Below are 14,484 nucleotides of genomic sequence, written 5' to 3'. Positions count from 1 at the left end.
ATCACCAAGTGAGTGCTTACTGATTTGAACCACAGCTGAAAAGGAAAACTGGTGCTTTTTTTTTTTTTTTTTTTTAAATGTCTGGTGTTTTGGAAAAAGTGAAAAATTGAAAACAGATGTGAGCTTTAACACAAACTCGTGCAGAGCGAGGCCACCGGCTCCTTTCTTCTGAGGTGTTATCTGCTCCTATCACTGTAATGAGACCAATGGGTGCTCATTTCCTGAGATCAGCTGTGGTCACTAATGGTGCTTCTCCTGGAAACTATTTCATCTTTTGTTGAAGGAAGCTCTTTTTTTAAACTCCGTCTTTTAGCTCATCCCTTCATCTGAGGCCGTTGCAGCCCTCGAGCGTGCGATGCAGATCTTTATAGATCACCCTTTTGTGGCCTCCAAACCACTGCAAGTTGGCTGGAAAATCCAAATAAACATCAGGCTGATGAGTGGTTTAGATGGTCTTAGGTCATAAGAAGAGATTGTCAAGTGATTGGATGTTTGAAAGGAAACATTCACTCGTCTGGAGTAGATGAAACACTGCAGAGAAAAGACTAGAACATGCAGAGGTTCCTGATCGGCCTTTGGTAGAGCCACACTGAAACATGGATCTAATAAACTTAGTTGTGATGTCACGTCCGAAGCATCTTGGCTGTTTGATGAATTTACCGTCTGATTGGGAGGAAGCTCAAGGGTGCCGTTTCTGGATTTTTTTTTTTTCCTTGTCACGCTCATGATGACAGGCGAAGGATACATCAAACTAATGATGCATTTGTTAAAACAACACACAAAGATCTTTTTTGTTGCCGAAATCCCTTCAGATTTTTTACCTCCATCTATACCGTCTGGGTTTACTTTGAGCATCAACGGTCCATTATTTGATACTGCAAAGGGATCACATGTTATTGGAGCGATCAGATCGTTATTTGCTCATTGTGGACTTTTAATCCAAGCTGTTACAATGTATGAAATGACTCACACATGATGCTGTTTGGCTGTTTGGAATCAAATGCATCACAATTTCAATGAAAATCGTGTTTTTGCCATTTTTAACATGTTTTTGTACAATTTTTCTCCCTTCTATTCTCAATTTCGATGTATCCATTTGTAGACAACTAGATCCATTTATCTCTGTAATTTCTCTGACTTTATTTTGGAAATCCCATGGTATTCCCATCGGATAGGAGTTGTTTCTACTATTAATCACGAGACCAGGACGGGATGGAATAAAATTCATACGGGAGCAGGACATGAGCAGGAACCAACCAATAGGATTGTAAGGGCGGAGCCATTTTGTAGTCTTCTGATAATGTAACTGCACTAAAAAAAGTTCATGCGATTTAAAGCATAATAAAGTTGAATAATTATACAGACACAAAAATAAGAGAGAGAAGGATCATTTTGATCGGGAGTGGGAGTCATCAGATTACCAAGAGAGAGAGGATTATTTTTTAAACTTTGGTCTGGAAGCGGGACGGGACAAAATTTGAAAATCCACTCCCGTGTCATCCTCGAATGTACGCTAAATAGCTCCAATATTGGTTGCCATTTTTGTTGCACTGCTTATGTTAGGTTGGGGGTATGAGGGGCTGTATGATAGCGGGATAATATAAACAAAAGGATGATGGGAAATGAGGGCAGGCTTACTCTGTGCCAACAGTCCGGCCCACAACTCAGAGGTGAGTTTCTAATGAACTACTGCTGCTCTGCAGAAACTATATCTTAAAAAAAAGTTTTTGATTTTTGATAAAAATGTCATAATCTTAAAAAAAATAAAAAAAATAAAGACCACTGAAAATGCTTTTGTAAACTACAAGAATCAGTAATACAGCCTTCTAGAATATGGAAACAGTTTGCTTCCTGCTCTGTGTCTACATCAGAAAATTAAGAACAAAGAAAAGAGATAAGCCTTCAAATAAAAGCAGGCATAAATGCTCCGTTATCATAAATGATGTCATCTAATTTGTGGCCTTATCTTTGGAGTAGAGGAGGACAGACTGGTGATAGATTCCAGGATGGTCAGGACTGGGACTATCTTTGGTAGAAACAGTCTGAAGTGTGGAAAGCTTTCAGACAGGAACCACTTCAGTGGTGGTCCAATTCTCCGTGGGAGATTCAAAACCATAAAAAAATATCAGTTAAGTATAAAACAACACCAGGATTTTGTTAAAGTTCTATCCTCCAGAAATCTCATCTTTTTTTTTTTTAGAAATTCAAGCAGAAGTGACCTTAATGTTATGTTTGCAATAGCATCCTGGCAGCAGCGTCTCTCCACACAGCCCATTGGACATCGAATATGTTAAAGCTGCATCTGGAACATATAGCATTGCAGTGCCAGTTCAGATAATCTATCCTTCCCCCGGTAGAATCCCATTAGGCTAGTTTCTGTAGTCCAAATATATACTTCAGCGCACCACAAACATACATAGAGTGTTGTATTTCATCCCACACCATCACATCCACACCCAGGAGGAGCTGGCTCAGCTCAAACCTGCTGGTGTTACAACCGTGTGTGTGGCAAAAAACATAGACTAACAGCAAAGCCGTGGAGAGGGCAGTTTCAGCAAAAAAAAAAAAAAAAGAAATAGTATGTACAGAGAAAAATATCACTGAAGACAAGATTGAGGCAAAAGTCAAGAAGAGACGAGAGACCACAGTGTTTCCTTCCTTCACACTGCATGTCAGAACACTCAGTTTTGGTGTCAGGCTGCTGCCCGCTCGCTTAAGATTTTGATGTTAGACTTCTGCATTCAGCATCACAGGATATCACACCTTAAAGAACCTCTAATGGAGTTCTTGTTCTGCATGCAAATAAGCTTAAAAGTGTGCTTAAGGACAAGTTTGGTTTTTTTGCTGCAGTGTGTCAGCATGTCAGCGGTCAGATTTAGCGCACACTATCAGAAGCCTGGAAAGCAGACACTTTAACCTGTCAAGATATGAACATGAATGTGGATGGAGAGCATGTGCTGCAGAGGAGTTACAGTAACAGACGCAAGAGGGGCGAGAAAACAAGCAAAAAGTGAAGAAAGAAAAATGTAAAAAGTAAAAACAGAGCCGCGTAATTCCACACCAAACAGGAGGAGGAAGCGGTTGTGTGAACAGTGTCTCTCTGTGGTTTTGTATCCCAAGAGATTCATCCGGAGAGGATTTCCAACACTCCAAATACTGTGAAAGTTACTCAAGTCCCAGCTGTTTGTGATGCACGTGCAGCCTCATGTCAAATGATACAGGCAGTATAAAATCTCAGACAAACCAGTAAAATGTCCTAAATCTTTTCCCACTTGCCTTGAGCTTCACAGTTGATTGGTTTCACAGGTGAACCAATGAGGCGCCTCAAACACAGCGTCCCTGATGAGCCCTGTATGTGAATGTCATCGTGTGCGTATTAAACTATCAAATCCGATTTCATTCACTTGGGTAACTGTGGGAGTGACGCATTCCTATGAAAACACAAAAGCTCGGAGTTCAAACCCGGCGTGGGCAGGTTGAAAAACTGTTACCGAGCTGTTTCTGTGAAAAACTGGTTCCTCCAGCAACCCTGTTGCAAAAGTGTAACGAAGTAGGTAACAATACAAAGATAATAACTTACGATGAGAATAAACAGGAACTATTTTCCATTTATACTTTCATTTAATGAAAGTATTTTATAGCCATTTTTAAGTTAAATAATATTCTGACAGGCTGCAATGTCAAGCAACCAGCTAAGTTTTTGATCATATTAGTGAGATTCTGAAGTACAAAAAGTTGCAACATTTCCTTAGAAAGGCAAAACCTGCACCTATTTTGAATATTAGGACCAACCAATTAGAGAGATATCAAGATGTTAGGGATCATGTGACTTGTGTGTAACATGAGTGTGGGGGAAAAAAAAAAAAAAAAAGAGGGGGACGAATGTGAGCTTTAGGCCAGCCCCCAGAGCTGCTGCATGTTTCAAGTGAAGTCCTCACTCGCTCTGCTTTGTCAGTTTGACAGTAACTTACTCCCACACGCCGCTCGGCTGGATTCTCCCAACTAAAAGGCAGATGAAGCGCCGGATAAGAGCAGCGCCGAAGCAGTTCCCAGGTAATTTAATCAGGAAAAAATTATATTAACTATTGCTGTAAACTTTTTTCACATACAGACATTTGGACAACAGTTTTATTTGGTGATAATTTCCTGCGACTGTAAACAAAGTTTATAAGAATCTAATGAATGAAACTTATGGATTTAACTTAAAAAATCTACTTTTTGCTTCAAAATTTAGGTTAAAAAGAAGTTGCAAACATTTTCAGCTTCTAGGAACTTCCCATTGACATACTTGACAGATAATTATTTCAAACTTAAACAAGTAGAGATTGAATATTAAGTTACAATTATAAATAAAGAAGACTGTTTTGGAAATTTTGATTCATGAACTTATCATGAATGTGTGTACTACTACCCTAAATGCTTCATAAATTGAAATTGCCTGAACAACTGCCTTAACACTTTTAAAACAAGAGATTTTAAGATAGTCACACTATCCTTTTTTTCTCACTTTAACTGTTGTGACTATTATTGTCAACCTACACACTCTCATCTTCTACACCGTGAGAATCAGCTCCATGTGCATCAAATTAAGTGCCGTGGTTCCCGTTCAACAACTTTGCAGGAACAAACAGAGTTTAAAAGAAAACTGGAAAAACGTAGAGACTTGTACAACTGCCTTTTCATGACATCAATAACTCATAGCAGCAGTTAGAAAACTCTATTAATCCTCTAAAACGTCTTTTACTTTGCATTTCTCTTGAAGTTCTTTTTTTTTTTAAGGAATAACGTAGCTGCTTCCAAATAAGTATTTCCTTTCTTTCTCCACAGGGCTGTATGATCAACGAGGACTCAAGAGCACCGTCTTCTGGTGAAAATCAAAACATCTGCACTTTGTATAAACTTCATGTAACCCTTTAATTTGCTGAGGGAGCGCTGCCCCTTTTTTCGCATCTATTTTGATCTGAGGAATTTTTACTGGCCCCCTGCCAGTGCCAAACATGACTCTTTAGCAACCGAGCGCAAGAGGGTTGAAAGAAACAAACCGGCGGGATGACGGGTTCAAGTTCTGCAAAAAACGTCTCCACCTCCCTCAACGAGTCCTTCTGCAGCAACCCAAACTCATCTGTCATTGTGGATCACTATAACTACACCGGCAAGCTAAAGGATGGTCGCTGCCATGACGGGCTGAAACCTGAGAGCATCGCGCTGTTGGTGCTGTGTGTTATCATCATCCTGGAGAATGCTGTGGTTCTCCTCGCTATTTGGAGGAACAAGAAGTTCCATCTGCCCATGTTTTACCTTCTGGGAAACTTGACTCTGTCCGACCTTCTGGCTGGGATCGCTTATATAGCTAACATCCTCATGTCTGGACCGCACACCTTAAAACTGACACCTTTGTTGTGGTTCCTCAGAGAAGGAGGGGTCTTCATCACTTTGGCCGCCTCTGTTATTTGTCTGCTGGCCATTGCAATCGAACGCCATTTCACAATGATGGCCATGCGTCCGTACAACGGGGCCAAGCGGGGGCGGATGATTGCCCTTATCGTGGCAAGTTGGGCCCTGGCAGGTTTTCTGGGGGTGCTTCCCATTTTGGGATGGAACTGCATTGGGAAAATGGACCAGTGTTCAACAGTGTTCCCGCTTTACGCCAAAAGCTACATCCTCTTCTGCGTCTCTGTGTTCAGTGCAGTGCTTTTGGCCATCGTGGTCCTTTACGCCCGAGTTTTTCACATTGTGCGCACCAACACACAGCGCCAGAAGCTGGGCCTGACAAGCCCCACGAGAAAAAGTTTGCTAAGGAAGTCTAAGAAATACATAGCCCTACTAAAGACAGTGACGATTGTTCTGGGCATCTTCATCGCTTGCTGGCTGCCTCTCTTTGCCCTCTTCCTCGTAGACTTTTTTTGCTCCAATGGCAACTGCCAAGTACTGTACAAAGCCGACTACTTCCTGGGGCTAGCCATGATCAATTCACTCCTTAACCCCATCATATATACTCTGACCAATCGGGACATGAGAGTGGCCATTCTAAGGCTGCTGTGTCTGCCATGTCTGATGGCCACAGGCGGACAGATCCACAAGTTCGGCACATTCCTGGAGTACAGTTTCAGCAGGAATGAAGCGGGCTCTCAGAGGATGGAAGCGGGGCAGGAGTCGATCATTTCCACCGGGAATATAATCAACACTTCATCTCAAATTAAAGCTATTTATCCCAAGCTCTTCAAGTCGTAGACTCTGGCACAGGACAGCAACAAACTGGTATTTGTTGGAATTTAGTTAAGTGTAAAACGTGAAAGAGGTGCAAAAATAAATGTGGAAACTGTAACATGAACAGACATTCTGGTCTAAATGTGAACTAGAAAACTGGGCTCATAATAAGCCTCTCTAACTTTGAATGCACTGATGACAGACTCATCATGAAAGTAAAAAGCTTTGGGAAAAAATGGCCTTTTCCAGTCGTGATGGTGTCAAACAGGTACGGCATGTAGGTCAACCTGTATCACCCGGATCTTCAAGTTGAATGGTCTGCTGCATCTGCTCTGATAAAATCCTCAGCACCATTACTGCTTGTGTTTGTGTACGTGGAGTTTTGCGGAGACGGACAGACATCTGAAAAGAGGGGAGTTTTGAAAACACATGAAGATTGTTGTAGTTTTACTGTGGGAGGGAGGAAAGTTTCTCTAACTCTTTTGATTCACCAGAGAGTTAACCAACCAGAAGTTGGAAATCTTTTTTTCTGTTGCATCAAAATGTCAACACATCTGAGATGTGGCAAAAAAAAAAACATTTTTGTGTGTTTTATGGTAATAGTTTGACTGCGACTGAAACCACTCAGTTATGAAACCACAGTTTTTTTGTGTGTGTGAATAAAGTTTTCATTTATCAGCAGCTGCGGTTGTTTAAAGGATAAGAATTTATCTGCACTTATAACTTATTTCATGGGGATTTAAGGAAGATCCAGGGCTGTAACTACAATACTTCTTTCTGTCAATCATCATGAACACTTCCACATATCTTAAAGTATCTGTGGCTGACATTTACAGTCGAAATGGATGAATGTGAGAGTTTTCTATTTGGCTTTGAACGTCAATGTAGCAAAAATGTTTCATTTCTGAAAAAAGTGTTGTTTATAACACTTGTAATGTGAATAGTATTTTGTTACCTTCCTTTTCATACAAATAATAAAATATTTTCCTAGACGAACCATCACTTTGTGACTGTCGTGTGTGATTTCTGGTCTGAATATGCATCTGGTGCATTCAGATCAGCAGAGTTAAATTTACCGATGGGGTTAACAAAACTCTCATTTCTCTGGGTATGTTTGTCATTTGATTCTTTGCAAATGCAGAAATCTTCCCAGATGTTGACAGCAAGTTTTTGCAGTACAGCTGCAGACAGCAGTCAGGCTTTCTTTCCCACAGTTGAAATCATGCACAGAAACAATCTATAAAACGTTTGTTTTGTTTTTATCTCTGCTGACAAATGAGCTTTCTGACATGACTCAACAGATGCTTGGAATTTGTAGCTTCAACTGTTGGCTTTTACTGCCACCCTGTGATTTCTTTTCAAAACAGAGCTGCTATGTAGGCTACTACCCTATTGACCTGGATTTAACTGGTTTGCAGGAGTGGAAAAACTGGTGCGTCAGCACAAGCTGAAATGTGTTTTGCCACTTAACTGAAGCACATTTTTTCAAATGAAAGACAATTGTAAGATAAGGTAATGATGACAAAAGCGAAGATTTCCAAGCTGCGTCATGTTTTCCTTTCATAAAGATTGGTTTAGAGGTTTCATTGGTTTTGTTTTTTAATGTTCAGCTCTTATTACAAAATGTAATTGTTATTGTCCAGATGCAATGCTTATTTACAGAAGAGGATAGGGGCCATGGAGAAAAAAATAATAAAGGACCAAAACGAATTCTGACTTTTTTCTTAGGAATACTGACTTTAATCTCAGAATTCTGACTTGTTTTTTGGGAATTCTGACTTTTTTTCAGAGTTCTTTGTTTTTTGTGTTTGTTTTGTTTTTTATTCTGACTTTGTTTTCTTATAATGCTGACTTTTTCCTCAGAATCCTGACTTCAATCTTAGAATTATGACTTTTTGAGGGAGGAAAAAAAACAATTCTGGAGAAAAAAAAGGTCAGATTTCTGATTAAAGTCATAATTCAGGAGGGTGGGGGAGCTGAGATTAAAGTCAAAACTCTGAGAAAAGATGGAATTCTTTTTAAAAAAAAAATGCAGAATTCTGAGATTAAAGTCCTAATTTTATGGTTAAAAGTTGTTTTTTCTTTTAAATGCTTTTTGGCTCTTTATTTCTTTCCTCCGTGACTCAATCTTCTTCTGTTCTTATTTGATTGATTAAACAGCAAAATTATAGGTAAAGTATAACTGTTATGGTTGCAGCCGTTTTGGTAAACAATAAGTCAGAATTTTAACTCAAAGTTAACCTTTTGGCCTGGCATTTTTTTCTTTCTTTTTTATTTTTGAGCGCCCCTTCTCAATAAAAGCACATCACCCCTTGACGCAAACATGACTCATTGCATGTGAATGGAGGCCGTCCCGACGTTCAGGAAACATGCTCTTATTGTGAAGGCGAGTTGACTCTAGTACAATGCTTAGTCACGGTGAGTTACAGCCTCCCCTCCTCCTTCCTATGTGGCGCACAGCTCGGCAGAAAACGTTGGAGGAATTAAGATCGATTACGTGAGTTTCCTTTATTTTACATTTAATTTAAAAATGTCCGTCAATACGATTTGGTCGGTTCGGTTGGTCGGAAGTGGGTTTTTGGGCGGTAAGAGTACTTACAGTTATTCTTTGTTAGCATGTTTGTAGCTATCGCTTCACAGACGAACTCTGTCTATTATTAGGAGCTTATTTTGCTAGTGCCGATAGCGTACCTCGGTGGGGTTTTTTTCTCATGAGAACGCGACATTTTTATCTCTATACCGCAGTTTGGGTCACCTCCGTGTGTTTTCGCTGTTGCATGCCAGCTCCGTGGCAGTTTTAGCCGAAAACAAGCTGGCAGAGGATGACCTTACAGTGTTTGGAGGGAAACGCTAAACTTCGTGTTGTGTGAAAGTTGTAAGAGCAAAGGTGGACGGGGCGGAAATCTAATTCTCTCCCTCCGAGCTTATGTAAGAACCAGCTCCACTTCTGGGTCGTGTTTTCGGTACATTCAGTTCCACTCTTTGGCTCGGCGAGTAGCTCGCAATGAGTCACCAAGGAGGGAAGCTCTCCTCCACCACGAATGCCAACAAAACACGTTGGGCGCTCGATACTCGTCTACGGCCTCGCCCCCTCCGCGTTGGTTGTCTTGCACAAAGTTTATCAACGCGTCAAGAAGTGAAAGTATCTTTTTTTTTAAGTTGTTGTGGTCTCCACAGATGTTGTGCAGCTTCTTTTGAGTGACAGCTATTGATTGTAGGCCCATTTTGAGTTGTCTATTACTTTGGGATACAACATTGTTTGAAAAATGCGTTATAAATAAAGTTTATTGAAATGGGGGTTCCCAAATTGAATTGCAGGGGTTCATTGAACTTTTCTTTATTAAGAGTGACAATACAACACCCCAAACCCCATGTTTTACAATGTAAACATCTTGTTAAAAGGGTAAAATAATATAATAATGTTTAAAATATTGCACATTTGACTCATTTAAAAAAAAAAATCTGCTCATTTGTAAATTATTTAAATCAAACCACAATAAGTTTACCCCTTAATTCAATACCAAGCAGATGAAATGTCGCGTTCATCAGACTGATACGCTACCTTTCTGTTTGTCAGCGATACTATGTTGAGCACAATGTTCTGGAATGTTCAAACTATTTTCCTCAGTGCTCACCAGGAAGAAGAAAAGTGCCGTTTCAAATCAGTGTCATAATGCGTTTCATGTTACTGTAAGTGTCACTGGCTGACTAACTTAAGACAAACTCTACAGCAGGCTTTTAGCACATGACTGTTGATTACAAAACAGGCTTAAACAGAATAGGCATTTGGATTTTTTTCAGCTCTATTAACTAAAAAAATGCTTGTTTCTGCTTATCTCTTTCCTCAATGCAACCTATGGTTTGTTGGTTATATAAGTGATCGTGTTAGGATTGTTGCTGAGTGACTTGAGTCTTCCTATTCAGAGTTCAGCAGTCAAATTAGCCACAGTCTGCTCTTTGTCTTTCATATCCCTGACTGTCACTTCATATTCTGTAAAGGAGAAGTTGTGATGACAGTAAACTGGCCTGCATTCACTTTGTTGCAACCCCCCGTCATTTTAACATTATGCAACAGTAGAGTTGTTGTCGTCCATGGAACCGAGCCCACTTGGTCTTTGCTGAAGTACTTTAGTCCAAACCAGGCTGACATGTTTCATCAGGGCATTGACCTGCCCCAATTCTCATATTCATGTCTATGTTTATGACAAATAGGTAATTAAACAAAAAATATGGTTTAAATGAATTTATAATTTGATATTGGTACGTCTTTGTTTTCCTTGTCTGAGCTGGCACCTGGCTCTAAACCGTACAGGTGGATAGCTCCAATAATGCTCGCCATTTTTGTTGTACCGCTAATGTTAGCTTTGAGTTGTAAGCTAGCTAGAGAGAGTGTAAACAAAAGGATGATGGGATATCAGCGGAGGCTTACTTTAATTTCTGAAGAACTGCTACTGCTACTCTGCACCAACTGCGTTCTAGAAAATTACACAGGTGTTTTGATTTCGCCTAAAACGGCATAATCATAATTTTAAATAAAAAAAAAAACACAGGGAATACTTTTGCAACAGATTGAAAGATAATTGGAGATGCACTTTAAAGGTTAACTACTGACTGGGCCATTGTGAGGGGACAAATTTAAATGATTAAGCACAAATTGGCACATCTTACATGAAGATGGGTCTGATTAAAAATAAAGAAATGGTGTTTTCTATTTACCATGTTCTAGACGTCAGCTGGTTAGGTCACAGGATAAGAGTAAATACTGGCCAGCTGGATTCATGCACGATTAAAGTTGCCTTTGCAGTTTTTTGTGTCATTTTATTTTATATTTTTAATGCAAGTGGGTGTTTTTGGACTTGTACTTTTGGTACATGTTTGTATAAATAGTGCATCTTTGCTGTGGCTTGTTAAAACGTACTTACCGGGATTATGTGTGTCAACAGAATTTGTTAGAGGCTTCCTAACAAAACCCTTTTCTCTCCTTCTCTCCTCAGCTTTAACCTCCTGCCCGCTTGAAGCAGTAGCACAGCAAGCAGCTTCCCACTCTGGATAATATTGAGGAAGTTGTTTTCAAGAGAATAAACTCCAGTTTTTCCTTCTTCATTCCAAAGAGCTGTCAGAGACACCTGTGACAGATTTGAGTCTCCTTTTACTCATCAAACAACAAACTGTTGGATTCCATCACTTATCTCAACGTTTGCTGCACTTTTATCGATTTTAGTTTGGCTTTGATTCATCTGATGAGTTAGGAATTTAACTGATTAACATAGATTTAATAGGAGACTTTCAGAGCATGATTTAATTGGCTGCTGCCATACATTTTCCCCCCACTCCTCTGACAAACAGGCATGTTTAACAGGCTTCTGTCAATATCGCACGGGTGTGGAAAGAAAGAGAGTTTTGCCACGAAAGCAGTCGATCTAAAAGAAATCCCTTTGATTCCCGGCTCTGCGAAGTTTAAATTTAATTACAGCGACATCAATCTTTAACTCCCGTTCAGCATGCTGGAGGGTCAGCGTGTAACCACGCACCCAGCCGGAACTGGCATCTCGCAAACTATTTTCAATGTCATAACACGCAGCATGACTCAGCTTGAGTGCTAAACAGAGCAAGGACATCTTCATGTGGTCATAAATAAGACATTCGCCAAGACAAGAAAGGACGACAGAGACGCTGTGACAAACAGAGTGGATCTCTCAATGAACTTTTTTAGTTTCTCCGTGCGGTGCCAGCATGCCCAATAGCCGTGTCCACCGATCTTGAAGCAAAGATATTAAAGAGGAGAAAGAACTTTTTCTAGGAAATGACAGAGTGCCTGACCGAATACAAAGCGCTGGTGACACCCTCCACGCGTAATGGTCACCGCGTCTTCAGCTACACGCTGGAGAGCCACACCTCGGCCGCCTTCGCCATCATGAATGAGCTGCGGCTGGAGCGGCAGCTGTGCGATGTCACGCTGCGAGTGCGCTACAAGGACCTGGACGAGGTGGACTTTGTGGCGCACAAGGTGGTCCTGGCCTCCTCCTCGCCCGTCTTCCGAGCCATGTTCACCAACGGGCTGAAAGAGTGCGGGATGGAGCTGGTTCCCATCGAAGGGATTCACCCCAAGGTCAGTATCTTAGAATTTAACATTTTGAGGGACTTGTTAGTATTTTATACTTTGGAATAAAAGTGTTAAAGTTTGGAGCCACCTCCACCCTGCATTGGGTTTGTAATCTGCCAAATCACTTCTCTACTAACTGGAAGGAAGAATTAAAATATTTTCTTTCATGTTTTCTCGATCACTATTCAGCTAAAAAAAAATGACTGAAGTGTGAAATGAAGAATTAAGTACCATCACCTTATAGGGACTTCATGTCATTTCCGAGTTACCTAGAAATCAGCTCAGATGAATGTTTTAGATAGTCATTATTATGATTGTTGTTCCATAAAATAGATAAAAACATGATAGCAGTCAAAGAGAAGACACCCGACTGTTTCATGACTGCTCTGACTCAGAAGCAGGGGCGCCAAAATCCAAAACACACCTTAAGTAGCTGGTCGAACAGGATAAAAATTTATTGTAACTACATTTTTAAAACTTTAAAAACGTAACTGTTTAATTCAATTTAATTTTTTCAATTCAATTTTATTTATATAGCCCAATATCACAAATTCAATTTGCCTCATTGGGCTTCATGCCTGTAGTTTTTACAGATGCACAGATGGAGTCATAAAATATGCACAATAGGTAAAAACTAAACAGACTATAAAGAACGGTCATCCCTGTCCTTAGACCCTCCCTCGCGGTAAGGAAAAACTCCTAAAAAAACCTGAGTCAGGAAAAAAAGAAGAAACCTTAGGGATTCCCACATGAGGGAGAGATCCCATCCCAGGACGGACAGGCGATACCAGAACGGTTAAAGAAAAGTTAGCTGCTAAAACTGCATATATGTATAATTTTAACATAATTATGAACTAGATACAGTATATAGCATTACCTGCAATATTAGCCTAACTCCAAAACCGCCTAAAAAACTTTAAAAAAGAAGCCTAAATTAGCCAAACCAGCTTGCATGAAGCTGAAATATTTGCTAAACTCTAAAACAGCTTTAAAAAAAAGAAAAAAGCCTAAATTAATCAAAACAGCTAGCATAAAGCTGAAATATTTGCTAAACTCAAAAATGGACTAAAAGAAACTAGAAAAAAACCTAAATTAGCCAGAACAGCCTGCCTGTAGCTGAAATATTATCTGAACTCCAAATAGCCTCAAAAAATCTTAGTAGATACCAAAATAGTCCAAAAAGCTAGCAGAATTCCATTCCATTTTTTAAAACTTAAAAATGGTAACTTTAGAACATACTTATGAATAATAAAAAGGCAGGAATATTATTCCAGAATAAATCAACTTAAACCTTAAATAACTTTCAATATTTTACTCTCCATAAAAATACATTTTGTCAAAATTATACAAGTGAAGAAATAAGCGCAAGATAACAACGGGCCACTAAATGATCTGTAGGGTCGGATATAGTTTGAATTTGACACATGCTCTAAAGGATTTTAGTTTAACTTAGTGCGATCTGGATGTTTGTTTTAACTCACTTTTAAAGACATAACTGTGAGTTTCTGAGAAAAAGTTCTTCAACTCTTCCTCCTCAGGTTATGGAGCGACTGATCGAGTTTGCCTACACCGCCAGCATCTCTGTGGGGGAGAAGTGCGTCATCCACGTGATGAACGGCGCCGTCATGTACCAGATAGACAGCGTGGTCAAGGCCTGCTGCGACTTCCTCGTCCAGCAGCTCGACCCCAGCAACGCCATCGGCATCGCCAACTTCGCCGAGCAGATCGGTTGCACAGAGCTACACCAGAAAGCCAGGGAGTACATCTACATGAACTTCAGCCAGGTAAGGAAGGCCGCGTCGCAGAACGAAGACAACTTTCATGTCATTTTTTTAGCTGATCACTACCAATCAGATAGATGGAATAAAAGTTCTTTAAACTATTTTTTCTCATCTTTGAAGTATTTTAAGTTCAATTTTGAATTTTTTTTAAAGTGAAACCTGTTTCACTTCTTCCATTCGTGGTTCTCATTGTTGCTTTTCCTGCTGCAGACCTGCGCACATTAGCAGTGAGCCATGACCCATGGCGAGCTTTGTTTTCTTCGTGGTCGGAGCATTTCTAGTGGCAGCATATGACTCTGTACGTCAGAGTTAATTGATCTCTGATGAGATGAGCAAGCAAATGCATGTCGAGTTGAACGCCATGTTGCACAGAACAGTCATTCAGGTTTTTAT

The 14,484-nt window shown here is 40.0% G+C and overlaps 2 protein-coding genes across 3 annotated transcripts in view; both read left to right on the top strand.

The window, feature by feature from the left end:
• Positions 1-3,876: 3,876 nt before the first annotated feature.
• Positions 3,877-7,200, top strand: s1pr5b (sphingosine-1-phosphate receptor 5b). Its single transcript, XM_024289630.2, has 2 exons — positions 3,877-4,053; positions 4,828-7,200. The coding sequence occupies exon 2, from the start codon at positions 5,050-5,052 to the stop codon at positions 6,229-6,231; it is 1,182 nt and encodes a 393-aa protein (XP_024145398.1). The 5' UTR covers positions 3,877-4,053; positions 4,828-5,049; the 3' UTR covers positions 6,232-7,200.
• A 1,133-nt stretch (positions 7,201-8,333) lies between these two features.
• Positions 8,334-14,484, top strand: part of keap1b (kelch-like ECH-associated protein 1b) — an 11,886-nt gene continuing 5,735 nt past the window's right edge. The window contains exons 1-3 of one of the 2 annotated variants that reach the window (XM_024289628.2): positions 8,334-8,704; positions 11,202-12,316; positions 13,849-14,094. In XM_024289628.2, the coding sequence (XP_024145396.1) occupies positions 12,011-12,316; positions 13,849-14,094 (552 nt within the window). In that variant the 5' untranslated portion in view covers positions 8,334-8,704; positions 11,202-12,010. Of the gene's footprint in view, positions 8,705-8,773; positions 8,793-11,201; positions 12,317-13,848; positions 14,095-14,484 lie in introns of those variants that run through there. The other variant, XM_024289629.2, reaches the window with a different exon arrangement.

This window comes from Oryzias melastigma, linkage group LG1 (genome assembly GCF_002922805.2).
Source record: "Oryzias melastigma strain HK-1 linkage group LG1, ASM292280v2, whole genome shotgun sequence".
Classification (NCBI taxonomy): Eukaryota; Metazoa; Chordata; class Actinopteri; order Beloniformes; family Adrianichthyidae; genus Oryzias; species Oryzias melastigma.
The sequence above is the reverse complement of the archived record's forward strand: the minus strand, read 5'-3'. Positions and strand labels throughout refer to the sequence as shown.